This window comes from Oryx dammah, unplaced genomic scaffold (genome assembly GCF_014754425.2).
Source record: "Oryx dammah isolate SB20612 unplaced genomic scaffold, SCBI_Odam_1.1 HiC_scaffold_25, whole genome shotgun sequence".
Taxonomy (NCBI): Eukaryota; Metazoa; Chordata; class Mammalia; order Artiodactyla; family Bovidae; genus Oryx; species Oryx dammah.
Window position 1 is genome coordinate 37,053,022 of NW_024070209.1, and position 27,752 is coordinate 37,080,773.

Consider the following 27,752-nt stretch of genomic DNA (forward strand, 5'->3'; position numbering starts at 1 on the left):
TTACTATTGATGTATTAGTACCACACACTGTTTTAAGTGCTTTGCAAATACAAACCCATGTATTCCTCCTAGCAGTTTTATGAGGTAGGCACTGCTATCATTACCACAGTAGATGAAGACACTAAGGAAAAAACAGAGGTTTAGGAACTTGCTAGAACTGAGGTTATACTGTCATATTTCACTGTGCCTTCCAGGGACTGCTGCTGCTGCTAAGTTGCTTCAGTCGTGTCCGACTCTGTGCGACCCCATAGACGGCAGCCCATCAGGCTCTGCCGTCCCTGGGATTCTCCAGGCAAGAACACTGGAGCGGGTTGCCATTTCCTTCTCCAATGCATGGAAGTGAAAAGTGAAAGTGAAGTCACTCAGTCGTGTCTGACTCTTAGCGACCCCATGGACTGCAGCCCACCAGGCTCCTCCGTCCATGGGATTTTCCAGGCAAGAGTACTGGAGTGGGGTGCCATTGCCTTCTCCGCCCAGGGACTGCAGTGCAGACTAAATACTATTTTAGTAATCCTCATCTCAAAATCTTCGATTAAAAAAAAATCATTAAATACAGCAGTTTGGGAAAGGCCTTGTTTCTATAAAGTGCTTTCATTTTGAGAAGTCCTTTATTTCCTCACCATATTTTAGTTTACTCATGAATGGTTGAATAAGAGGATTTCAAAGTTTTCTTCCAGTTCTTGGTGACACCATATAGTAAAAACTCAATGACATGTTCAAGCAGTTCTTGAAGACTTATAAACACTAAGTCAGTCTGGATTTTATTAAACATTCGGCAGAAGCAGTTTCTCTGTTTCCTAGTAAAAGCCTTCATATGTCTGGCAATCTCTCTGCCCTGTTTAGGAGGTCACAAACATCCCACCACGATGCCACCACAGACAATGATTTCAGTTTCTAAGAGCAAAGTATAAATGAAAAGGAGAGAGGAGTGAGCACCTCCATCATCTAAAGAAGGGATCAGCAAACTTTCTGTAAATAAAGACAGAAAACAAACATTTTTGGTTTTATGGGCCACAAAGGATCTCTGTCACATATTCTTTGAATATTATCCCTTAAAACCGTAAAAAGTATAATCAGCTCCCAGGCTGTACAAAAACAGGTCACAAGCCAGACCAAATAGTAGCTTCCTAACCCTTATCTAAAGCATATCTTTGTCCATGTAGCATTCATTCAGCAAAATCTGATTGAATACCTACTATGAACTGGGTGTGTGCTAAGTCGCTTCAGTCATGTCTGACTCTTTGCAACCATATGGACTGTAGCCTGCCAGGTGGGTTGCCATGAGCTGGGTACTGAGCAGTAATTAAAGTATTCAGACTCTAGGAAGTTTATTTACTGCAGGTTAGGTTGGATTCCTGCACCAACTGTCAGTTCTACAAAGAGCAACACTTTGGTTACCCCTATAACTGAATTTAATGTTCAAGTGAGCAACTGTCAAGCAGTCTTAACAGCTGCCAATTGCATATCAAAAATTAAATGCTGTCCGGTCTTTGCAACTTCTATGGAACCTCTGGTAGAAGGGTTTGAAGTGTGACTCCAGTGAGCAAGCCCTTTCCCTCTCACATAGATCTACAGACTCCTATTGCAAAAGCTAAATATAACTTCTGCACTTCAGCAAGTTTACCATAGAGCAACAGAGTTATTTTCATCCATCACCATCCACCAAGTCAAAAAGAGAAGGGTCGACCTACGTTTTAGAAGAAATTGCTTTAGCAATAAAGATACCCTTACCATGACAAAATTCAGAAACTAACACACAAGCTAAAAATAAGTCCTAATCTGGTCATAAAGTCACTGACAAGGCTGCACTCTAAATCCATAAAGAAAGAGAAGCCCAAATCTTCACACCAAGGTGATGTAGGGGGTTCAGATGTCATTAGATCTGCCTCTTGCAGGACATTTTCTAAAAGCCTGATGATCCAGGTGCAGAGAGAAATGGAGGGAGGCTTCAGACCTCTGTGGGGGCAGGCTGGTGACACAAATGCACGAGGGAGTCTCGGTGAGGACCAAGGCAGATATGTGCCTTTTACCTCTCAAGAAGCACCTGTAATCCAGCTCCACAAGTAAACGTTCCAGGCCAATGCTGCCATGTTTCCCCATTTTAGGAGAGAAACCCAGAAATTCACATTTTTATGTGCTATCACACAATTTGCAAATGTTGCAGCTAAGTCTGGAGAAAATTTAACACTTCAGGGCCCCAAACAAAAACACTGGGTAAGGGTTTCCAGAGAGGACTCCATCAGAAGAGAAAGGACTTAAGAGCTAACATCAATTACTGAAACTTATTATGTAATAACAGCAACTAACAAATTTTTCAGTTAACTTCATCATAACCCCAAAAGTTAAATACTGTTATTATCCCCATAAAAGAAAAAAACAAGACACAGAAAGATGAGAGCAAGTTGCCAAACCAGAGGTGACAGTAACTGTAGGTTCATCTGACTCCAGAATCTCTGCTCTGCTATACAGTAAAGCCACTTACAGAGTACATGTGTGCTAAGTTGCTTTAGTAATGTCTGACTCTGTGCAACCCTATGGGCCGTAGCCCGCCAGGCTCCTCTGTCCATGGGATTCTCCAGCAAGAATACTGGAGTGGGTTGCCATGCCCTCCTCCATTTATTAATGGTCATGAATGTACATGCTGTTATAAAGAAGCAGGGAAAAGTCCAATGAACACTTTAAACCTACAAATTCTATGCTATTCCATGGCAAACACTTGACAACACTGCAGCCAATGCATACTAACTGAGGAAGTCAAAGGCTCATGTCTCTTTAGGCAGTAATGAGACAGGAGGAAAGCGGGGGCAAAGCACAGTGAAGGTCTAGTAATACTTACTGGAAAAGGGCAAAGGCCACGTCTTGTCTTTTGTCTGGGGTATAGGGAATTCAATTCAAGTGTGTATCACATGTATACCTCACTGAAAAGCTCTGAAGATTTGATTTGATAATGTCTCTATGGGGTGGGGAGGCATTTTTAAGGAAAATGGGGGGAGGATGCATGACAATTTCAGAAATTACTTTGGCAATTCACATTTTCAAACTTTCTGCAGTTTTAAACAATGAAAATCATGACTTTTGCTATCTTCAGCCTCATTCATTACTAATCACGTTTTCACAAGCTCATTTCCTATCTAAATTTTCTGCGAGCCAAAGGAACCAGAAAGGAAACTGTCAAAATGTATATGTTAATAAATGCCTAAGAGCCTGAGGGCTATATTTAATGTTCTTTTGGGTCAGCTATTTCTGGAATTCAGGCCTTTTTTCTCATTTTCAGATTTCAGACAGAATTCTGGAACATTATGGTTACCTGATGTTCAGACAAATATAGCTAGACATTTTATTATAATTTTAACATATATTTTCCCTGAAAGTCTACTTTCATAAAGAATCCAGTGTTTATCACGCAAAGTCATGTGACAGAAAAATAAGAACCTCTGCCTAAAACACCTGGTCTTAGTATCTGGTAAGAACAGAAACAATATGGACCTAACAGAAGCAGAAGGTATTAAGAAGAGGTGGCAAGAATACACAGAACTATACAAAATAGACCTTAATGACCCAGATAACCACGATGGTGTGATCACTCACCTAGAGCCAGACACCCTGGAGTATGAAGTCAAGTGGGCCTTAGGAAGCATCATTACACACAAAGCTAGTAGAAGTGATGGAATTCCAGCTATTTCAAATCCTAAAAGATGATGCTGTGAAAGTGCTGCACTCAATATGCCAGCAAATTTGGAAAACTCAGCAGTGGCCACAGGACTGGAAAAGGTCTGTTTTCATTCCAATCCCAAAGAAAGGCAACACCAAAGAATGTTCAAACTACCGCACAATTGCACTCATCTTACACGCTAGCAAAGTAATGCTCAAAATTCTCCAAGCGAGGCCTCAACAGTACATGAACTGAGAACTTCCAGATGTTCAAGCTGGATTTAGAAAGGGCAAAAGAACCAGAGATCAAATTGCCAACATCTGCTGGCTCATAGAAAAAGCAAGAGAACTCCAGAAAAACATCTGCTTCATTGACTACGCTAAAGCCTTTGTTTGTGTGGATCACAACAGACAGTGGAAAATTCTTGAAAAGATGGGATTACCAGACCACCTGACCTGCCTCCTGAGAAATATGTATGCTGGTCAAGAAGCAACAATTAGAACTGGACATGGAACAACAGACTGATTTCAAATTGGGAAAGGAGTACGTCAGGCTGTACATTGTCACCCTGCTTATGTAACTTATATGCAGAGTACATCATGAGAAATGCTGCGCTGGAAGAAGCACAAATTGGAATCAAGATGGCCGAGAGAAATAACAATAACCTCAGATATGCAGATGACACCACCCTTATGGCAGAAAGTGAAGAAGAACTAAAAAGCCTCTTGATGAAAGTGAAAGAGGAGAGTAAAAAAGTTGGCTTAAAACTCAACATTCAAATAACTAAGATCATGGCATCTGGCCCCAACACTTCATGGCAAAAAACATGGGAAACAATGGAAGCAGTGAAAGACTTTATTTTCTTGGGCTCCAACATCACTGCAGATGGTGACTGCAGCCAGGAAATTAAAAGATACTTGCTCCTTGGAAGAAAAGTGATGACCAACCTAGACAGCATATTAAAAAGCAGAGACACTACTTTGCAGACAAAGGTCTATCTAGTCAAAGCTATGGCTTTTCCAGTAGTCATGTATGGATGCAAGAGTTGAACTATAAAGAAAACTGAGTGCCAAAGAATTGATGCTTTTGAACTGTGGTGTTGGAGAAGACTCTTGAGAGTCCCTTAAGACAGCAAGGAAATAAGACCAATCAATCCTAGAGGAAATCAGTCCTGAATATTCATTGGAAGGACTGATGCTGAACCTCCAATACTTTAGCCGCCTGATGATGCGAAGACCTGACCCATTTGAAAAGACCCTGATGCTGGGAAAGATTGAAGGCAGGAGGAGAAGGGGCTGACAGAGGATGAGATGGTTGGATGGCATCACTGACTCGATGGACATGAGTTTGAGCAAGCTCTGGGAGCTGGTGATGGACAGGGAAGCCTGGCGTGCTCATGGCCATGGGGTCACAAAGAGTTGGACACAACTGAGCGACTGAACTGAATTTAAAGTACTAGACTTTTTCTTGGGATCTGAGGTTTCAAAAGTCAGAACTCCCTAGTAAAGCTGAGCCCAATGGAGACCTTCACATACTTTTCTAATGAAGAGGGTAGGAAGAAAACTATAGCCCAGGGTTACATACAGCTTAAACCACAACTTTTAAAAGCAGTGACTCTCCAAGCAGTGCCCTTAGAAAAGTTAAATCACAATTTCAGGGAATGGGACTCCCACCTCTTCCCCCTCCCAAGTATCATTAAATTGTGTAGCTTCCAGTGATTGCAATGTGCAGCCAAGACTGAGAACCATTGTTTTAAAATAAGAGCCCCCATCTAAAAGACCCCTTACACAGAAGGTCAGTCACAGAACGGAATTAAACCTTAACCAGGTGGTTTAAATTTGTTCAACCATTTTATACTACGGTTCTGGTAGTAATTGGTGTTATTTAAACAAGGTTGACAAATATCACTAGGTTAAATCAAGTTATCCAGCCTCCTTTGGACTTCTCAGAAACTAATAAGGTAATACACACTAGGCCCTCCAAGAAAAGGACACATACACAGCTTTCACAGCTTACTCTTACTAGAGGACCCTCCTCCTCTACCTCCTTTTCCATTAATTCTCTTCCCCTTACCTTATGTCTGGCATTCCATGTAACAAACCCACTTTACAACAAATCCTGAGGATTGATCAAAACATTTGCCTGTGGTAAAATTTTATACTAATGTTTGAAATAAATGCTACTGAATGGAATTAGAAATATTTTGTCAATGATTTTGCCCATAATATTTGACTGGAATTAGTCTTCTGGCAAATGGACTGTTTCTCAATCTAGGGACACCTGAAATCTTTTCTAAGATTTAGAAGCCTGCAGTTAACTGCAAGGGAACAAAAGAAATGCAGCAATTACAGCTGACCTCTGAACACAGGAGTGTGAACTACACAGGTCCACTTGTCAGCACAGTTTTTTCAGTGGTAAATACTACGGGATCCTCAGTTGTTTAAACCTGTGAATATGGAGCCAGGGGTACCGGAGGAACCGCAGACACAGAGGGGCCTTGGATAAGGAGGAACTGGAGCTGTGGAGAGCCAACTGTAAACTGCATACAGACTGTCAACTGTGTGTGGGGGGGGGTTGGGGGGTCCGTGCTCCTAATCCCCACAGTGGTTAAGGGTCAACTGTACAAAAGGAGAAATCTGCAGCATGTGTCTTATTTTTATTTGTCCAGGTCAACCACCGAAAGGGAGATCTAGACCAGGCACACAGATAACCACCGTCTCATGTCAAATCTTTTCCAACAGGCCTGATGAACCTTGGGGTTTGGTTATTTCTTCAGAATAACCTATAGAATACCCAGGCCCCCTCACACACTTCCAAAAATATGATAGTAAGAAAGGAGAAGAAAAATTTCACATGCTGAGAATAATGACTCTAAATTTTGTAATTTCTGAGGAAGAAGGTTTTAAATAGAAATAGTGGTAATTATGACCCAGAATCTAGAAATGTAGATTATATAAATTTGAGGGCATGAAACACAAAGATAGTGATGTATAGAAAAACTTCTTTCAAATTTTAAACAGCTATTATTTTAAATATGCCACAGAGCTTAATACTATGTCTATTTTCTAAATGAAAAAAATTATAAATGAGACTACTTCCTTTTGTATTTTCTTAAAATTAATGTGGTGTCCATTTTCCTAGCTATGAACGATATAAAATAAAAGTAATCCCAATCAAAAGCTGGTTCTTATAAATTTTTTAAAAATTCTGTTATTTAACAAGATAAATTCATTTGGAAACTGCAGAGACAGGGGCTATTAGCAAACTTTCCAAATTCAAAATCTGAATAAAAGGAAATACAATCAATTTAACAGAGCAAATTGATTTTTCCTTTACATTGAAGAAGAGAAAGAAAAAAAAGATCTGAAAAAACATTTTTACTCGCTTTAGGGAGGAAGAATATGATTCTCCCACCAACTGCTGTGGCTAAAATGCAAAGGATAAACAAGTCAGAAGGAAAATAATCTTTTAAAAAATGTTCTCTATATGAATAAAAACTATGACGGTGCAAGTGGCAAACACTCAAGGAACTTCCTCTAGAAAAGGAATACTATTAAGTCATTTTAAAGAGAAACAAAAGTGCTTTGTTTTCCTCAGCTTTTCTCAGTAAGATATATTAAGCAAGTATCCCGTGTTTCTATAGTTCCCTGATTCAGTGAAAACAAGTGGAATCTATATTACCCATACACAATGATGTAAGAAAAGGTTTAACTGTACCCCATGTACAGCAGAACCACAAAGTTTTATCAAGGAAGACCCTCCATGTATATTATCAGAGGGTTTTGTATTGCAAGAATAAGATAGACATCCTGCTTTATTCCTTGCCTCAACAGATTTTGAGACCATGCAAGGATCATTCAGAGTATTAATACATTTGGAGCCCTGAATGAATTTGCCTCAGCAGAAGTCACCAAGCAGCTTTCCTTGAGCTCTGGGCTTGCCAAAAAAACACTACTTTGGAAAAGCATTCAAGGACGTTTTCTCTTTCCTAATCCTTAAGGAGAAGCAGTAGTAAACTAGGCTCCTAATTCAACTGCTTTTTTTCCCCCCAATATTAAAAAACAATATTTTTAAAATAAAAGATAATTTCATAAAATTTAAGTGTTCCCAAAAGTAACCTATCTCATTATATGCCACTTCCTATTACCTTCAAATTAGCAAAATCACTAAAGACAAGAATTTACCAAGTTCAGATTCTTTCATTTACGTTAGCTTCCTCATTTAAAAAACCCAAAAAACCCAAGGTAATTTTCTTTTTTTTTTTTGGGAATTCATTTCTTTTTATTTAAATCTCTCTCTTTTTTTTAATTAATTAATTTATTTTTTATTTTACTTTACAATTCTGTACCAAGGTAATTTTCAAAGGAAATTTTTAAAATGAGATTTAACAGCAAAAAGAAATTATCTCATAAAAGTATTTATTAATAAAATTTTCTTTTACTCTACTTTCAAATATCTGTGCAAATCAGATTTTAAAGGTTTTCTAAAGTATTTTATCAGTCCTCCTGTAATATTTTCTCACTTCCCTAGCCTTTGCAAATATTTCCACACCTACATAACTGTCTACACAGAGAACTGTGTATAGATGACAATAAACTCTGAAAGAATAAGATTTCAACTGATTAAAGACAAGGGGAAACAAGCTCTAGAAAACAATGAATGAGTCATTCCCAGATCAATTTGTTTTGTTTTAAACAGATTTCTTCAAGAATGCCTCTTCTCTCAAGAAAAATGTTAGACATGCATAACTGCCTTCACTGTTACACAGTGCAAACATGAGGATTTTTAGTTTATATCTGTTGCAGTTTTTATTAATAAGTAAAAAAAAAAAAATGACTCCTCAATCCAGCTTCATGATGCCTTTGTTCAAAGCCCTCTGCTCCCCCTCAACGACTTCTGACTGCCAAATTCAGAGATGGCCCTATGCTGTTTGAACCTCCATGTCACTATTTAGTGTTCCTCTCAATCAACTCCTACCTATAAAACCCTATATTTTAAACTACACTAGTGCATTCCCCTCAATAATTCTTCAAATATGTTCTACCCCCAGCAGTCAAGCTATTCACTGCAAATACCACTTCAATGAATAGAAACTGGTTTCTTCCAGGACCCATGAGTACAAGGTTGAATTTGATTTGCTCCCAAATATTATTTGTTTCCTCTTGATACTAATCAAAGATCTCAGTGATATAACCATGATCTCTTTATTTACAGACTGACATCAGATTATTTTAAAGCACTACTACAGAATGGGTCACTAAATGCAAGCACTCTACACAAAAGAGATAATAAATAATAAAAGGAAACTCAATTTACCATTAATGTTATTAGTAACTGAGGTTCCAAGTCTTAATAAACTGAGAGAAGCATAAAGCTGAAAATAATGTCCATTACTGGCCTATTAAGGCTAAGATACATGTTAAAAGCATTTTGAGCATTTAAACCTATTCTGACCACTACAGAAATTGTTTTGCCCAACCGTCCTATTGCTATGACATCTTTGGTTTGCACAACAAATTGCAAACCTGTATGTATCTCTTGGAAAAGAGAAATTGTGGTAATTACTACCATAGTACATTTCTACCCAGGCTTAGATAGGAAACAAGTCTGTCTTAAATCACAGGCAGTAATACACAAAACATAGACAGTAGGTTCTACACAAAGGAAAAGTACTGTAGTCCCAGTTCTTGGGGTTCACATTATGTGACCAATTTAGTGTTCATTTAGAATCAATCTGAACTCTGGCAAGCTTACTTACAAGGTGAGACTTAGCAGCAGCAGTAGCAAGATCCAAAAACTAAATTCCAAAGATTACCAACTGATGATTAGTTGAAGTGTTTCAGAATATTAACACTTTTCAAGAAAACATTTGGAAAAAGTGTAGGGATATGAAATAGCTTATATGTATATATGAATTACACATAAGCTAAGAAATTAAGTGCCAGACTCTAAAAGTCAAACCAGATGAAATAATTTGGCATTAAATGTACTGCTGCTAAGTCACTTCAGTCTCTCTGACTCTGTGCAACCCCACAGACGGCAGCCCACCAGGCTCCCCCGTCCCTGGGATTCTCCAGGCAAGAACACTGGAGTGGGCTGCCATTTCCTTCTCCAATGAATGAAAGTGAAAAGTGAAAGCAAAGTCGCTAGTAGATAATCTTTATTCTTACAGCCAAAATTCTCACTTTTAATCTTTATGATTTCCAAAACTTAGAATTTATAACATTTTCCTTTAAAAAGGAATTGACTTTCCTCCATCTTAAATACTTTATTTGATTCTGAATTTCAGAACAGAAGTTTACATTAATGATTTCATTACATCTTTATTATTTACTTTAACATAGAAAACAGAGTTTTACTCTCTTAACTCCAATGTTAAATTCTGGGTATGTCAAAAAGTGGAAAGCAAATAAACTTACCTTCAGAGAATCAACTAAATCATCAACTAAGAAGAGGCGTCTGAGTTCTTTTATTGTGCAGTTCACATGACCAAGAGCAGAATTACTGTACTTCTGAACCAACTCCTCAGATATAGCAACTTCAGATTCCAAATATGCCCTAGAAAAGAAGACACATCTTAACTGTCACTGACTGGAATGATTTTTTGCAAATGTCAATCAATTGGCAAGTAGATATCTATAAAGGAGCACAGTAATAAAATATTTTACTATAGAAGCATACTCCTTCCAAATTAATAAGCACAATGTAAAAACTCACCAAGCACAGGGTGTTTGATTGATAAGGCAGGTATAGAAAACAAGCACATGCTTTGAAGTCAGACCTATCTGAGCTTGAATGTTAAGCTCTGCCACTTACCTGGCTGTGTAACTTTAGAAGTTATTTAGTCATCCCTTTAAATCAGTTTCCTCATTTATACAACAGAGATTATCTTGAGATTTCAATGAGTAAATTGCTTATTAACACAATCAAGGACAAAGAAGCACTCAATTAATGTAGTTATTATTGTGGATTTGGTTTTTTCAGGTAGACAAAATGTTATCAACTTTTCCTAACAAAGATCCTATTCATTTCCAAATAACTGCACTCTCTTCACCTAATCTTTAGCAGAAGGAAAGTCCCTAAAGTGAAGGGACTTTAAAGTGAAGTCCATCAGTCAGGTCTGACTCTGCAACCCCATGGACTGTGTAGCCTACCAGGTTCCTCCGTCCATGGGATTTTCCAGGCAAGAATACTGGAATGAAAACACCAATAAATCAAGCCCCGGACTGTTCAATCAGGTGCTCCAATCTATAGTGAAATAGCTGGAACTGTCAAATTTAAGAAGACAACCGTAATGGGGAAAAATAGCCAAGTCAGCAGGAATTGTTTCATTATTGTTTCAAACATCCTGGAGCAATCAGAAGTGCTATTCTCTCTTATCTGTTGGAAGCAGCTCCTTATCCAGTCCCTCTCAAAAACTCCCCATGTCTGTGGACACTACTTACACTGGAAATTACAGTCCTCTCTAGTAATTCCTTGTCTCCTAGTTTTACTCCTGCAATATGCCCAAATATATCTCCTTGTTTTTGTTCACTATACCATCACTATAATTTAAGTGGATTTATTTGGGTTCTTTTTTTTTTTTTTTTTTTTTTTTTTTTATTTTTAATAGATAGTGCTATTAAGGCTAAAATCAGGTAGGAATCAGAAGACCTGATACCACCTCGGAATTTAACCTTGCAAAGGCATGTAAATTCTCTCGGTCATGGTTCCAACTCTACAAAATTAGAGAAACAGACTTCCTGAATCCATTCAAACTCAAACATTCTATGATTCTGACTTTCCAACCCTGAATGTTTCCAATCTTCTTTCTTACTACTCTGCTGTAGTTCAAAATTGAGCTATTCATCAAACGTTCTTAACCTTCATGGGAGGCTTTGTTCCTCATGCTCTTTTCCCCATCCATAGCGCCCTCCTCTCACCTCTGGCGACAGCACACCCAAGTCAGTCAGCACCACCTCAAACCCCACCCATACATGAAAGCCTCTCCCCCACCCTACTATGTAACTCAAATAATGCTTTCTTTTGTATTATTCTTATAGTAATTATCATATCCATCCTGAAATATAGACGTGTATACTTGTACATTTTTTTCTACTACAGTATAAACTGTCAAGGACTAGAACATTATCTTTATTAGTACAATGTCTAGCACAGGACAACTATTATTTCAGTTCAGTTCAGTCACTCAGTCAGGTCCAACTCTGTGATCCCATGGGCTGCAGCACGCCAGGCTTCCCAGTCCATCATTATTTATTAGCCAACAAATAGCAAGTTATTATTATCAAGTTAAAAATGGTCAAACATTCACACCTAACCCTTAAACGAGCAAAAATTTATTAATGCAGTTTTAAGAAATATAGAGAAGTGGCTGATATGACTTTAGCTGTATTCTGTTTCTCTGTACCACTGCTTTTGCTCCTGCTGAAGACAAGACGTCTGCCCAGGAGGCCCAAAAGCATGCACCAGAAGATATTTACATTCATTCACCTGGCATTTATGTGCTATTACTGCAATGGCAGCACAGTTGTCACTCTTTCCCAAAGACCACAGGTATTACATATCAACTATATGATATTAACTTTACTAACGTGACTGGAGAACTTGGAAAACTGTCCAAAAGGTGGTTAAATTGGCATGTTAGCTGAATTTACTTTATGACTATAAAAGACCTTTGAGCTAATGATAATGTTTCATTAGTTTCTTTTAAAAGTCTTCGTTAAATCAAACAATATGTAAAATTTATAGATAATTTAGAATTGTTGACCTGACGTTTTTGGTGTAACTAATTAAAAATCATACTCCTTTACGATTTGTGGCATGATATAACTGCTGGTTTTTTTTGTTTTTAATAACTGCTGTTTTGAAACTGCAATTTCATATTACTGAATTCACAGTTTGTTTACTCTGTAAAATGTAGTAATGTCTAGTCTCATAGAGTCTCATGAAAACTGGGAACCTGAAATTAGGACAACAGGGGTGTTAAGTGATAGAAACTGGTGTAAGTCTGAGATAAAAGACTCATTTAAAAATATGAAAATTTAGTGGCTGTCAGGGGCCAGGTGGGGAGCAGCTATAGGTATAAAATGTCTTTTGAGTATAACAAAAATATCTGGAATGAGATGGTGATGGTTGTACAATTCCATGAATATATGGAAAACCACTGAATTCTACAGTATGTGAATTATATTTATCTCAATTTTTAAAGGAGGGGATGAGGGTGGGGAACGTGCTGAGTGTGAAGTGAGATCAGAAGATCCAAGCTGAGGTGTGTCCACCCCATTAGCAACCAGAGATATAATGCTAGTGTACTTGTCAAAATAAGGTAAGAAGATGACAATTTACAGACAAGAAAATGGTGAAATAAAGGAGTTCTCCAAAAGATAATAAAAGTAACGCCTTAGGGAAGGAGGAGAAGAAACTAAACAGAGTAGGAAGGAATGGTAAGAAAAGACACAGACATAGTGAGGAAGCACAATGGAAAAGCTTAATATCAGATAACATAAAAAGTTATCAATAAAGAAAATACAACTCTCGCCAATCCCAAACATGTGAAAAAGATATAGCTTCCTTAAAAGTAAAATTAGGTAACCAACACCTACTTCTAATAAGTAAATATTATTAACATGTAGTGGAGTTAGGCTACGGCTAATGAAACATAAACCCAGGCTTTTCCATCAGGAGCCTATGAAATGACCATTAGGAAATCTCAAAAGCAGATGCTTTTGGTATAGCTTTTTAGCAAAAATTTGCAATTATCTTTTAGCAGTTAAAAAAAAAAGCATGCCTGTAACTCTACAAATAGCAGAAATTAGTCTCAGTCAATACTGAGACTGTTTGTAGTGCTGCCAACGTGTGCCTTGTTTTCCAGACATCTCACCTGAATGGGTGGCCTTCATCAGATTTCTGGATAGCCTGGATCACACCCTTATATATCCTAAAGCTGATAGTCACAGAGAGCAGGGCCAAGGCAATGTAGGCCGTTACACTCACAATGCTGAATACTGTCAGTGAGAGCAGCAGGAATAAGCTGGCGCCAAACACCACTCCAGTCTTCTTAATGTCTCTCCAGTAGAGGAGGTCAACAACTGAAGATGTAAAAAGAAGAGATCCGAAATTAGAACATTACCTTACCCATTTTTATTTACCTACAAAAGTAAAATAGCCTTAAGTATATATATATATTCAAATAGCAGAAAAAAATATCTTAACACAGAAAAACTACTAACTCAAAACATGCCAAGAAATTAAAACTTTACTAAAAACTAAACAGGTGAGTTTCACGGCTCTGCTTTTAAGAGATCTCTGAGAAACTTTAAAAAATGGTAACCTAACCTGGCTATCGCTAAAACAAACATTTCCTACAAAGCTAATAACAGAGGGAAATAGCCTTTACACTACCCAGAAAGCTATTTTCCTCTAGGAGCAGGTAAATGCAATGCCATAAAACTTTAGGTGTCAAAGAAGAAAACATGTTACACTATTATATAATGTTTATTAATAGTAAGGAGTCAGACAAAGCCTAACCTAGCAAGCCTGCTCTTGGCCCATGGTCACAGGTCACCACGGGGATCGAATTACCAGGGGCCTGTGGTCTCAGGATCAGGTTATGTACAACCCAAGGAGAACATAATTATGTATAACCCTCCTCTGCAGGAGGCCCAAGAGCTCTTGAATTCACAGGCTAAACATAGTTCATCCCTTTCTGGATTGTGGACAGTTGGGATCGGGGAGCGTTCTTATAGTAAAATAAATATGGATATACTCTTGAGTACATTTTTAAATAGTTAATTTTTAAGATGAAGGAGGCAAGAAAGAAAAATCACATCTAGGGGCTACCTCAGTCTTGATCCCCAGGTCCTCTAATGTGTTTGAACTTCCTTTAGTGTTAAGGGTACTTTTGTGGGAAAATTTATGTATACGAACTACAAAATTTAGATATTATTATGAAGCCCTAAATTCCTATTAGTGAATATCATATGAGTACTGATTAAGATATTTTAAATGCCCATAAGTGTGCTGCACATACCAGGGGTTCAACACTTATTATGTTTAAGGAACATTTATTCCACCCTCCTAAATATAATCTGATTTGAATGCTATTAACATCCTATATATGATTTACAGCTTTGTTTTCAGACTTTTATTTCAACTATTTATTAAAGTTTCTCTATTTCGAGTTCGCTCCAACTCTGCCTGAACACCCACATCAGTTATGTTCTATTCAACTAGTTTCTGCGACTATGCACTAGACTAGCCCAACTGCGACCTGATCAGAACTTGAAACAGAGCATCTGCCATGAATAACAAACACTGAATACGAAATAACAGCAATGCTGATAGCCTTCTGACATTCAGCAAACACTGACTGAGCTGACACTGTTAAAAAACAAAAACAACTCAACCTACTAGAGTGAATTTTAAAACCTGAAAGTGGGGCCATGGATTTTTCTTTAAGCCCTGTCCACTCTGCTGCTAAGTCGCTCAGTCGTGTCCGACTCTGTGCAACCCCATGGACGGCAGCCCACCAGGCTCCTCCGTCCCTGGGAGTCTCCAGGCAAGAACACTGGAGTGGGTTGTCATTTCCTTCTCCAATGCATGAAAGTGAAAAGTGAAAGTGAAATTGCTCAGTTGTGTCCGACTCTTAGCAACCCCATGGACTGCAGCCCACCAGGCTCCTCCGTCCATGGGATTTTCCAGGCAAGAGTACTGGAGTGGGGTGCCATTGCCTTCTCCAACTCTAAAACACTATATAATTCTAGAAAGATGATAAGACACATAAAAACAGTATCAGTAAATTTTAAAACAAATACCATACCATTGTGAGAATTTAGAAAAGGAAAAAGACTGGAGGAAATTTTAAAAGACTTTGTGAAAGAGACAGATATCAAGCTGAGTCTTGAAGAATGGGTAGGCATCTAGAAAACCTACAGGGACAGGGCTCATTTTAAGTCTCTTCTAGCAACAATTCTAATAACCAGTGCAGTTTTCTTTCTTTCAGCAAGAGGGTAGGGAGACCAGTAACAAAGTTAGCCTTTGGTAACATTCCTTCCTGGAGGCTCCCCCTGTGCCCCACAACAGTAGCTTACCTAAGACAGACACAACAGGAGCTTACACAGACAAAGCACTTAAGACTCCAGAGTCGAATCACCTAGACTCAAACACTGGTTCCATAACATACTAGTTATGTGACTTCAGGCAAGTCATTAAATCACTCTACACTTTACCTTCTTCCTCTATAACATATGTATACAAACAGGAATGACTTTACTGAGATCATTACCGATTTTACTGAGATGTTGTAAGGATTAAGTGAGATAATGAATTAACAAAATTCTTCATCAGTAAGATAATGAATAGAATGCATTTAATATAGTATACAGCATAAAATAAATATTTCTTAATAAATGTCAAAGCTATTATTTTTATTATTATAAATGCCACCATAATCATTATCACCTTCTTATTCAGATTTTTAAATAATAAATACACAGAGAAAAAGAAAATGTCAGCCTAGTGTTTTCCAGATGGCACTAGTGGTAAAGAACCCGCCCACCAATGCAGGAGATGTAAGAGACTTGAGTTCCACCCCTGGGTTGGGAGATCCCCTGGAGGAGGGCACAATTCACTCTAGTATTCTTGTCTGGAGAATCCCATGGACAGAGGAGCCTAGTGGGCTATGGTCCATAGGGGTGAAAAGAGTTGCACATCACCAAAGCAACTTAGCACACATTGCCGTGTTGTATCACAAACATGTCGCTTTATAAATCAAACCGGAAAAGGATTTTAAAACACACTCAAGTTTTCATCATTACAGAGCAAATACAAGTTGATAACCTAGATGAATGAGCAACTAAACACCCCAAATCTATTTTTATATAAAAAAGAGAAACTCTTCCTTTGTAAAAATGTCTGCCAGAACATTTATTAACCCTCAATATCACTATTGCTAATAAAAGATAAATGCAGATATCCTCACTATTTTTTACCATCATTAAAAAGACTTAGAGGTATATACAACATGTATTAACGTCAAATCAAGTTATATAATAAAACAAGAGTTACTCTCTGAACAGTTTCAATGACTAGATAAGAATTATTTATAAGTAGTCTCTGACTGCTGTATAGATGGCTGTGGTGTAAAGAAATACCAGGAACAGGGACTCAAGAAACCCACACCCTGGTACCCACATCCTCAGCATTGTATAACTTTGGATGAGGCTCTGCTTCCTGTAGACTCACAGAAACTAACAGGATTCACAGTTAGTACAAAGATACACATCAGTCCTGCATTCGAATTCCCAATCAGTGTCCAAATTAGTCAGATTTTATGTTCTATTGTTTGTGCGAGATAAAAATTTTAACTATCTGCTTTCTTTTTTGATCTAGATTTACTAGGGGGTGAGAACCTTAAATATTTTTATTTATATCAGTTTTTTGAAGTGAACATTCCTTTTGGTCAAACATTATTAAAGATTTATGAAAACAAATTCACATTCCTATAATTTTTCAAGCCATTATAAACTATGCCATTATGACAACAGCATGAGAGGAGCTAAAAAAAAGAAAAAGACTGAAAAGCTACAGACTTTTTACACCTAAGAAATGTCTTCTGCGTTGCCGATCTACTATCTCCACATATCCCTTTATTTACTGAGTCAGCATTTACTGGGCACTTAGACCAAATACTGTCTATAGACATTATCTCTTTCAATTATTAAAACTCTATATGAGACAGGCTTTCAGACAAGAAAAGCAAGACCCACATCATTTAAGAAGTGGTGCACTTGAATTTTTAACACAGCCTTCCACGGATAAAACTCACCCTCTTCACGCATGATGCCAAATTAAAGGCTCAGACTTTTATTAAAAATGTGTAACTATGAAGTCTGAAAGGCTATCTAGTTAACGGTTTTTATCTCTGGGTTGAACTGTTATGAACTTAATTTGCTTCTTTCCCTTTTATGCCACCTGAAATTGTCCCTTTTTGAGGGAAGCATGAATTACTACTATATTTACCAAAAACGCCCCCTTTCTATTCCTGTTTCATACCACCAGAGAATCTTATAACAAATGTGGTTCTCCCAGTAGGCTTTCCTACTGGGAAGAAAATACCCTCCCTGATAGCTTAATATTAACATTTACATACAGCTCATAGTTAAAGTTCTGGTGCTTTGGGCTGAATCAAGCCAATTTCCCCTAAGCTAATGATATGAGAACAGTCCTGTGTATGATCCAGTGATAGTCAGTGACTGCTGCCTAATATAAACCTAACTGCATGCAAGTACAGCAAACTATAACCTACTACTTCCTTTCTACCTATCAAATGGTTCCTAAAAATGAGGTCTTTTTAAGAAATGGAAGAGCTCTGAAGATCTTGTCCGCAAGTCTGTATATACTGTGTGAAAATATCCAAAGAGTTATATAAGAGTTCTCAAAGCAGATACGATGAGAGTCATGTGGAAATAAGTCCTAGTGATGCCCTGGTGATAAGGAAGAACAAAGGGCAGAAGACTCAAGAGACACAACAACTAGGTACTGACAGGCAAGCATAAGACAAAAGTAACATACCCTATAGGAAGGTCTGAGAAGCAATCCACACGGTCATCATGGTCATTGGGCAAAGTATAGAAGGGTTTCAATCTTTTTTTGTAAAGGAATTTAACAGATTGTAAGTGAAGCTGCAAGGATTAAAAAAATACAATTTCTAGCAAAGAGGGGTATAATTTTAATTGATATTCACCAGTATTTCCAGTTTCACAGACTCCTTAAATTGGTTCTAATGAAAAAACTTTGAAAGATAAAGTTTATACAGTATTGGTGATTCTCAAAGGAGGGAGTCATAAAATTTTTTCAAAATCCTTTCCTTCCTGAGAAATATATTCAAATATTATTGCTTCTAATATCCATCAAGAAATGTATGTGTTATATCCATTAGTTAATTTAGATGTTTGTTCAACCCTGACACCAAAATCAGGCAGACGAATCACAAGAAAACTACAGACCAAGATTCCTTATGAATACAGATATAATAATCCTAAACATAGTACGAGCAATCTGAATCTAGCAACACATATAAAGGGTTACATACATGGCCAAGGGACTTCCCTGGTGGCTTAGACGGTAAAGCGTCTGTCTACAACGTGGGAGACCTGGGTTTGATCCCTGGGTCGGGAAGATCCCCTGGAGAAGGAAGTGGCAATCCACTCCAGTACTATTGCTTGGAAAATCCCATGGACAAAGGAGCCTGGTAGGCTACAGTCCATGGGGTCGCAAAGAGTCAGACATGACTGAGCGACTTCACTTTCACTTCACCATGGCCAAGTGGTATTTATCACAGGAATACAAGGCTGTTTTCAACATAGGAAAACCCATCAATAATACACCATATTAAAAGAATTAGGACAAAACCCCACATGATGACAACAAAGAAGCATATGACAATATCCAAGACCCTTTTCATTATAAAAATACAAACTAGCAATAGGAATGGAAGGAATGTCCTCAAGCTGATAAATGTTATCTACAAAAAACCCACAACTAACATTATACTTAATGATGAAAGACTGAAAGCATTTCCCCTAAGGCCAAGAACTAGGCTAGGATATTCCTCTTTCAACTTATATTCAACACTGTCCTGGAGATATGGAGGTAGGGCAGTCAAGAAAAAGAAAGAAAAGGTATCCATATAGTAAAGGAAGAAATTCAACAATCTCTATTTGCAAATAACACAATGTTATAGGTTGAAAATCCTAAGGAATCCACCAAAAAGGCAACAAACTAATAAACAAGTCCAGAAAGGTTGTAGGATATATATATACACACATATATATATACACACATATATATATATTGATCAATATATAAAAAATCAATTGTATTTCTATACTAGCAATGAATGATCTGAAAATGGATTAAGAAAAGAATTCCATTTACAATAAGCATCAAAAAGTTTAAACAGAGCAAAAGACTTAGAAACTGAAACTACAAGTGTTGAAAGAAATTAAAGACAAATATATAGAAAGACAGCCCATGTTTACAGATTAAAAGCCTCAAACTGATCTATAGAGCAATCTCTATCAAAATCCTAGCTGCCTTTTAGAAAAAACTGACAAGCCAATTATAGAATTCCTATGGAAATGCAAGAGATCCAGAATAGCCAGAATAATTTTGAAAAACAACAGAGTTGGAGCTTTCCTTTTTCAAAGCTTCCAACAAAGCTACAGTAATCAGTTTGGTAGCTGTGTAAGGATGGACAGATAGACAGATTATGGAATAAAATTAAAAGTCCAGAAATAAACCCTTACATTACGGTCAAGTGATTTTGACAAGGATGCAAAGACATTCAATGGGGGAAAGAACAGTTTTTTCAACAAGTGGCGCTAGGACAACTGGACATTAACTTCAAAGAGACCGAGCTGGACCCATACCTTACACCATATACAACTCAAAATGGATTAAAGACCTGAAGAGTTTACAGTACAAAACTTAGAAGAAAAAAATAAGTAGAAATTTTCATGATTTTGGATTAGACAATGTTTCCTTATAGCAGAAACAAGTTTTAAAAAAGTAATAAATTGACCTCAATAAATTAAAAACTTCTGTGCTTTGGAGGACATTATCAAAGTGAATATTCAACCACAGAATGGAAGAAAGTATTTACAAATTAAACATCTGATACAAGACTTGAATTCAGAATATATTTAAGAAACTCTTAACAATTTAACAACTCAACAACAGAAAGACAAACCAGCTGAAAATTGGCAAAGGATTTGAATATAAATTTCTGCAAAGAATATGGCCAGTAAGGAATGTAAAGGTGTCATTAATCATTAGAGAAATGCAAACCAAAACCACAACCAGATATCACTTCAGACACACTAGACTGGCTAAAATAAAAAAGGCAGATGACAAATGTTGGCAAGAAGTAAAAGACTGGAATCCTCTTATGTTGCTGATGGGAATATAAAATTCAGCCATGATGAAAAACCGGCAATTCCTCAAAAAGTTGAACAGAGAGTTCCCATATGACCCAGCAATTCCACTCCTAGAAATTTCCATCCAAAAGACTAGAAAAATCTATGTATACAAATGTTCACAGCAGCATTACTCATAGTAACCCAAAGAGGAAACAATCCAAGTATCTGTCAACTGATGAATGGATAAACAAAATATTCATATGACAGAATATTATTCAGCCATAAAAAGGAATGAAGTACTGACAACATGCTACAACGTGGATGAGTCTTGAAAATATTTCGCTAAGCTAAAGAAGCCAAACACAAAAAGTTACACAGTTGTATGGTTCTGTTTACATCAAGTGTCTTGAACAGGCAATTCTATAGAAGCAGAAAGTAGATCTGTGGTTGCCAAGAACTGGGAGTAGAGACTGGGAATGACTGATGATGGGTTTAAGATTTTTTTGAGGGTGGGGATGAAAATGTTCTGAAATTAAATAATGGTGATGGCTCCACAATTCTGGTAATATATTAAAAATCAATGAGTTGTATATTTAATTAAAAAATTAAAAACAAAAAAACCCTTCAGTAAATATTACTGACTGATGAGAATGAAAGCATACTTATGCCAGTTTAAAGCATGCAGTAATTCTAATTATTCAAAAAATGTTTCTATGCTTTGGATTTAACATTTGTTTATTTAAACTATCAGATATCTACACTTTTAAATAAAAAACAGTGATGCTTTCAGATAACTTATAAAACAGTAAATACTGTCTTACAGGCTTTTCTCTCCTTACTAGAACCTGAAAGACTGCTAAATGCCTTTAATCTTTATATTACCTGCTTCATTAATATTTGCTGCACTGTCTGAATAATGGCCAGATTAACAAGTTTCTATTCCTAAGAATAATTCAAGAGTTTAATATTTTCAAATTAAAGAACATCTTTAAATAATAACTACAAGGTCTCTAAAATGTTAATTTTTGATTCATCTGTAATCACTTCAGTACTGCTGTTTATGAAGGAAGAGTTTAATGGCCTCTTTATTCTTGAGAAACCAAAATTAAGACAAAGGGCTTGTACAAGGAAAAGTTTACCCTTTCATGCTTCCTGAAGTCCCTTCTGCATTGCAGAATGGAGTGTTAATCATGCAAGGCAACCTAAACTTTATTCTTAAAGAAAATGTTCATGAAATTCCTTTTAAAAATCTGAAATTAATCTGACAGTGCTTTTTCCTTTTGTAACAGTGGAGAATGCTTGTGGATTACCAAATATTAATAATTTTGATCAATTTAAACAACTTTTGTCGTTTAGAAAAAAGTGATTTATTCCCTGCAGTCCTTCCCCACTTTCGTTTTCGACATAAAACTGTGAAAAATCTTTGACTGTGCTTTACACAGTGCACGAAGCAGTACAGCAGCATTATCAAATCAGAATTTTAATCTAAAATAATCCCCATACATGACAGTCTTTTATTCAAAAGAAATAACTTCTGGCCCAAGGAAGAGTAGGAAGAGTTTCCGTACATGTGTTAATCATAAATTGTCGACTGTCATAGCTAAAAATAGTGCCAGCCTTACATGCAGGAGTCATCCGATTACATTTTGCCCCTAATCAAATTCTTACTGAAGCTCTTCCTTGAATAGCCTGAAGTCAGGTTTCAATTCTTAAATCTTTTATCTGGGTAGGAAAAAACAATGAACTAGGTGGTCCTAAAAACACTGAGAGAACAAAGAACAACTAGTGGTAAAGTGCCTACTTCAGGTGAAGAATGAGAAAGGAAGAAAGGCAGTTAAAAAGGAAATTAATAAATATAAACAAATAAATGTTTAACTATTAGAATCATCTCCAAGCTGGGCTTCAGCAATACGTGAACCGTGAACTTCCTGATGTTCAAGCTGGTTTTAGAAAAGGCAGAGGAACCAGAGATCAAATTGCCAGCATCCACTGGATCATCGAGAAAGCAAGAAAAACATCTATTTCTGCTTTACTGACTATGCCAAAGCCTTTGACTGTGTGGATCACAATAAACTGTGGAAAATTCTGAAAGAGATGGGAATACCAGACCACCTGACCTGCCTCTTGAGAAACCTATATGCAGGTCAGGAAGCAACAGTTAGAACTGGACATGGAACAGACTGGTTCCAAATAGGAAAAGGAGTAAGTCAAGGCTGTATATTGTCACCCTGCTTATTTAACTTCTATGCAGAGTACATCATGAGAAACGCTGGGCTGGAAAAAGCACAAGCTGGAATCAAGATTGCCGGGAGAAATATCAATCACCTCAGATATGCAGATGACACCACCCTTAATGGCAGAAAGTGAAGAGGAACTAAAAAGCCTCTTGATGAAAGTGAAAGAGGAGTGAAAAAGTTGGCTTAAAGCTCAACATTCAGAAAACGAAGATCATGGCATCCAGTCCCATCATTTCATGGGAAATAGATGGGGAAACCGTGGAAACAGTGTCAAACTTTATTTTTGGGGGTTCCAAAATCACTGCAGATGGTGACTGCAGCCATGAAATTAAAAGACGCTTACTCCTTGGAAGCAAACTTATGACCAACCTAGATAGCACATTCAAAAGCAGAGACATTACTTTGCCAACAAAGGTCCATCTAGTCAAGGCTATGGTTTTTCCAGTACTCATGTATGGATGTGAGAGTTGGACTGTGAAGAAAGCTGAGTGCTGAAGAATTGATGCTTTTGAACTGTGGTGTTGGAGAAGACTCTTCAGAGTCCCTTGGACTGCAAGGAGATCCAACCAGTCCATTCTAAAGGAGATCAGTCCTGGATGTTCTTTGGAAGGAATGATGCTAAAGCTGAAACTCCAGTACTTTGGCCACCTCATGCGAAGAGTTGACTCACTGGAAAAGACTCTGATGCTGGGAGGGACTGGGGGCAGGAGGAGAAGGGGACGACAGAGGATGAGATGGGTGGGTGGCATCACCGACTCAATGGGCGTGAGTTTGAGTGAACTCCGGGAGTTGGTGATTGGACAGGGAGGCCTGGTGTGCTGCAATTCATGGGGTTGCAAAGAGTCGGACACAACTGAGCGACTGGACTGAACTGATTAGAATGATATTAAATTTTTAGTTTATTTTTCACAATCATAGTCTTCATAATAATAAATACTTATGTTATTTATTAGAAATCACAAGCCTTAAATAAAATCTTCCCAACTGCCAGGAAGAATGACTAGAATTCAGAGTTAATCATTTATTACCACATAGTAAGTTTTTATCTCCATATAATAAGCAGTACTCTTGCCTGGAGAATCCTATGGACAGAGGAGCCTGGTGGGCTACAGTCCATAGGGTCGCAAAGAGTCGGACATGACTGAGCGACTAACACACACACACACACACACACACACAATAAGCATTCACTTGGCTAATAAATGACAGGTGAAGGTACACAAAAAGATTTTTGTGCAGAGTGGGAGTTTAACCTGTCAGCAAAGACAGGAAGAGAAGCTTGAGTCCTATTTCTTCCATCTATTTACCATCAGTATGACCCTGGTTAGATCACTTAACCTAGTTTCTACATGTATAAAACTGGAAAAATGATAGCCACTTAACAAATTAGTTGAAAATGAAATGGGATTTCACACGTGAAAATGCTTGATGAACTAAATTCTAAATAAAAGTAATGTCTGAAGAGATAAAGTCAAGTAACTCAATCAAATATTAAATACTATGCTTTAATGCTCAACTAAGCTCTGATTTTTTTAAAAGGTGAGTTCAACTTTCTCTGAAAGAAAGTACTGCTAACTTGGTTTCAGTTAGGAAGTTTCATGTTGAAGGGTACCTAGTATTGCTACAAAGTATCTCAGCTAAATACTTGGCAAACCAGCCTCCCTCTTGGCCATCTCTCCTCATCCTGTAGCTTGAGTTTCTAAAAGACATTAATTTCAGACAGGTCCTTGTGTCTTTCATCACTAAATCTTCCCTGTCTTACTCCTGACAACTTTACAGTATGTTATCCATTTTGACCACCACATATCTAAGGAAGAAACATTTTACATAAAATTAGTATAAATTCTATATTTGCCCTTTCCATGGTAATTTAGTAATCCCCTATTCTGAGCAAGGAACTGTGCAACTATTTTGTATACATTATCACTGATCGTAACACCTCTATAAAGTGCTTATTACCTGCATTTCATACATAAAGAAAGTGAGGCTTAGAAGTATTAATATTTTTAAATTGTGCTGGGTTACCAACTGAAATTCAGATCTATGAATGTCTCACTCCTTCCATCATACCACATTTTGTATTTAAAGGAATTTATCTAACCCCACATCCAAGGTCAGGGGCGGCAGTCGAGGGGAGCTACCCCACGCCCAAGGTAGGGAGCTGTGGCTGCGCTTTGCTGGAGCAGCCGTGAAGAGATACCCCATGTCCAAGGTAAGAGAAACCCAAGTAAGACGGTAGGCGCTAAGAGAGGGATCACACAGACTCAAACCACAATCACAGACAACTAGCCAATCTGATCACATGGACCACAGCCTTGTCTAACTCAATGAAACTAAGCCATGCCGTGTGGGGCCACCCAAGACAGATGGGTCATGGTGGAGAGGCTTGACAAAATGTGGTCCACTGGAGAAGGGAATGGCAAACCACTTCAGTATTCTTGCCTTGAGAACCCCATGAACAGTATGAAAAGGCAAAAAGATAGGACATTGAAATATGAACTCCCCAGGTCGGTAGGTGCCCAATTATGCTACTGGAGATCAGTGGAGAAATAACTCCAGAAAGAAGAGGATGAGATGGTTGGATGGCATCACCGACTCAATGGACATGGGTTTGGGTAGACTCCGGGAGTTGGTGATGGACAAGGACGCCTGGTATGCTGCGATTCATGGGGTTGCAAAGAGTTGGACACAACTGAGCGACTGAACTGAACTGAACTGATCAGTACTCATTTGCTCTTTATCCTTTTGAGGATTACATATAGTGTTTCAACCCCAGTTTAAATAACTGAGGAGACACAATTTCAGTAATACAGATTCATTAATAGGAGTGAATCATGTTCTGTTTAAATTGTAAATTGTGATTCCTAGAACCTATCTAAATTGTCCCTCTCTCTGAAAATAATAAGTTAAAACTATAATAGCAATAGATTTAGATAGATGAGACAACATAAATCAACCACAAAACTGCACATCTTCCTAATAATGTAGCATTTTGTAAGATCAATGTCTTAAGCAATGTTGGAGAATTACTCCAAAAGAGACTGATAGTCCAATAGGCACTTCAAAATAGAATATGTGACCTCAAAAGATTAAGAGTAAGCAACAGGAAAGTCAGGAAAACCCTTGAGCCTTTTTTGTAAAAGGACATTATGTATGATCCACTGTGAAAATTCAACCATAAAACATGTCATTTTGTGTTAACCAATTCCATAGTAAAAACTACACATCAGAAAGCCCCCAAACTTGATTCATCTCTGTTTATTCTAAGAACTTATGCACAGCTGTGATTACAACCTAAAGTTTAAGTTTCATAACTGTTGGTTTATGTTTCAAGACAAAGTCTTAAATAAATTTTTTGCCCTCTGTCACTTGCCATGAGATTTGAGCTTACTTTAAGTGGTTGTTTCTCCTATATTAAGTATCCTCAAGGAGAAAATGTTTCAATATACTGCAGGAACGTAAAACTACTATTATTGTTGCTGACTTCTAAAGAAAATCCAAACTTCTATGAGTTAAGAGACCTGTGAGGTTCCTTAACTAGCCAACCAATTTGCTTAATTCATTAGTTCATGTTGTTTTCAATACTTCCTTTAATCCCACATTCCATTTCTAGCTGTATTAGAAGAGAACCAAAAAATACAGCAGAAAATAGTTCTAACTTCTCACTTGCAATGTGCTGGCATCCACACATGACAAGAAATAGGCACCAAACCTTAGAAATAGGAATCTGCTGCAGAAGTCCTATTTTCTACTAATAAAGAATAAGTGGGAAACATACTGTTCCATTACTCCAGAAATCTGAAAAGCTTAATAAACTGAAATAGGTGGAAAAGTCAGAGCAAATTACTAGTTTAAAAAGAGACTGAACTTCACTAGTAGGTAAACCTCTATAACCTTACGTATCTATTGCATACTCAATGTAAGTGCTCAATGAATAAATGGCCAATAGTACATACAGTGTGTGTATGCGTGTGTGTTAGTTGCTTCAGTCGTGTCTAACTCTTTGTGACCCTATGGCCTGTAGCCTGCCAGGTTCTTCTGTCCATGGGATTCTCCAGACAAGAATACTGGAGTGGAGCCCTCCTCCAGAGGATATTCTCAACCCAGAAATCAAACTTGCATCTGCACCGGCAGCACATATGCAATGGTATTTTAGTGCCTGTCAATACCTTACATAATGCTTAAAATGTGACTGGATTAAAAATTTGAGGACAATGAAGCAGACTAAAGTAGACATATTGATATATTTATACATTATATACACAGAAACACACATCCAGTAACATAAATAAGCATCATCCTTGATGATGACCCTATGCCACTAGCTATGTAGTGCTAAACAAATAATTCAATATTTTTAGTTTTCCTGTTTTCCTTACCTGTAAAACATGACTATTTAGAATAGGATAAATGACTATTAAGATGTCTTATCTATGGGTAAAATATAAAAATCCTGGATTCACAAAAGTTGCTTAAGTTACTTAACTGCTCCTTTAAGAAGGGGTAAGGTAGGGAGAATCTCTTTTATTTCTCCCATTTGAAAATACATTTTTAAAAATTCCCAAGAATGAATGTATGGGCGTCCCAGGTGGCAGTGGTAAAGAATCCTGCCAATGCAGGAGATGCAGGTTTGATCCCTGGGTCAGGAAGATCCCCTGGAAAACGGCGTGGCAACCCATTCCAGTATTCTTGCCTGGAGAATCCCATGGGCAGAGGAAACTGATGGGCTACAGTCTATGGGGTTGCCAAGAGTCGGACACAGCTGAATGACTGAGCGTGCACAGAATGGATGTATACGGTTCAAGGACAGGAGTAAACCTGGACGAATAGCAAAGTTCTCATCCTCTCACTCTATTGCAAAGTTATGCAGTCAGTGAGAAGACCCAATGATGAGGCCGTGTGTGTGTGTGTGCTCTGTGTGTGTGTGTGTGTGCTCTGTGTGTG

General features: G+C 37.6%; 1 protein-coding gene across 4 annotated transcripts in view; it reads right to left on the reverse strand.

Moving 5' to 3' along the window:
* Window positions 1–27,752, reverse strand: part of RTN4 (reticulon 4) — a 74,286-nt gene that overhangs the window by 2,969 nt on the left and 43,565 nt on the right. For 3 of the 4 annotated variants that reach the window (XM_040224846.1, XM_040224845.1, XM_040224848.1), the window contains 2 exons: window positions 13,533–13,740; window positions 10,072–10,210 (listed from right to left, as the gene is read on the reverse strand). In XM_040224846.1, the coding sequence (XP_040080780.1) occupies window positions 10,072–10,210; window positions 13,533–13,740 (347 nt within the window). Of the gene's footprint in view, window positions 1–10,071; window positions 10,211–13,532; window positions 13,741–14,053; window positions 14,142–27,752 lie in introns of those variants that run through there. The other variant, XM_040224847.1, reaches the window with a different exon arrangement.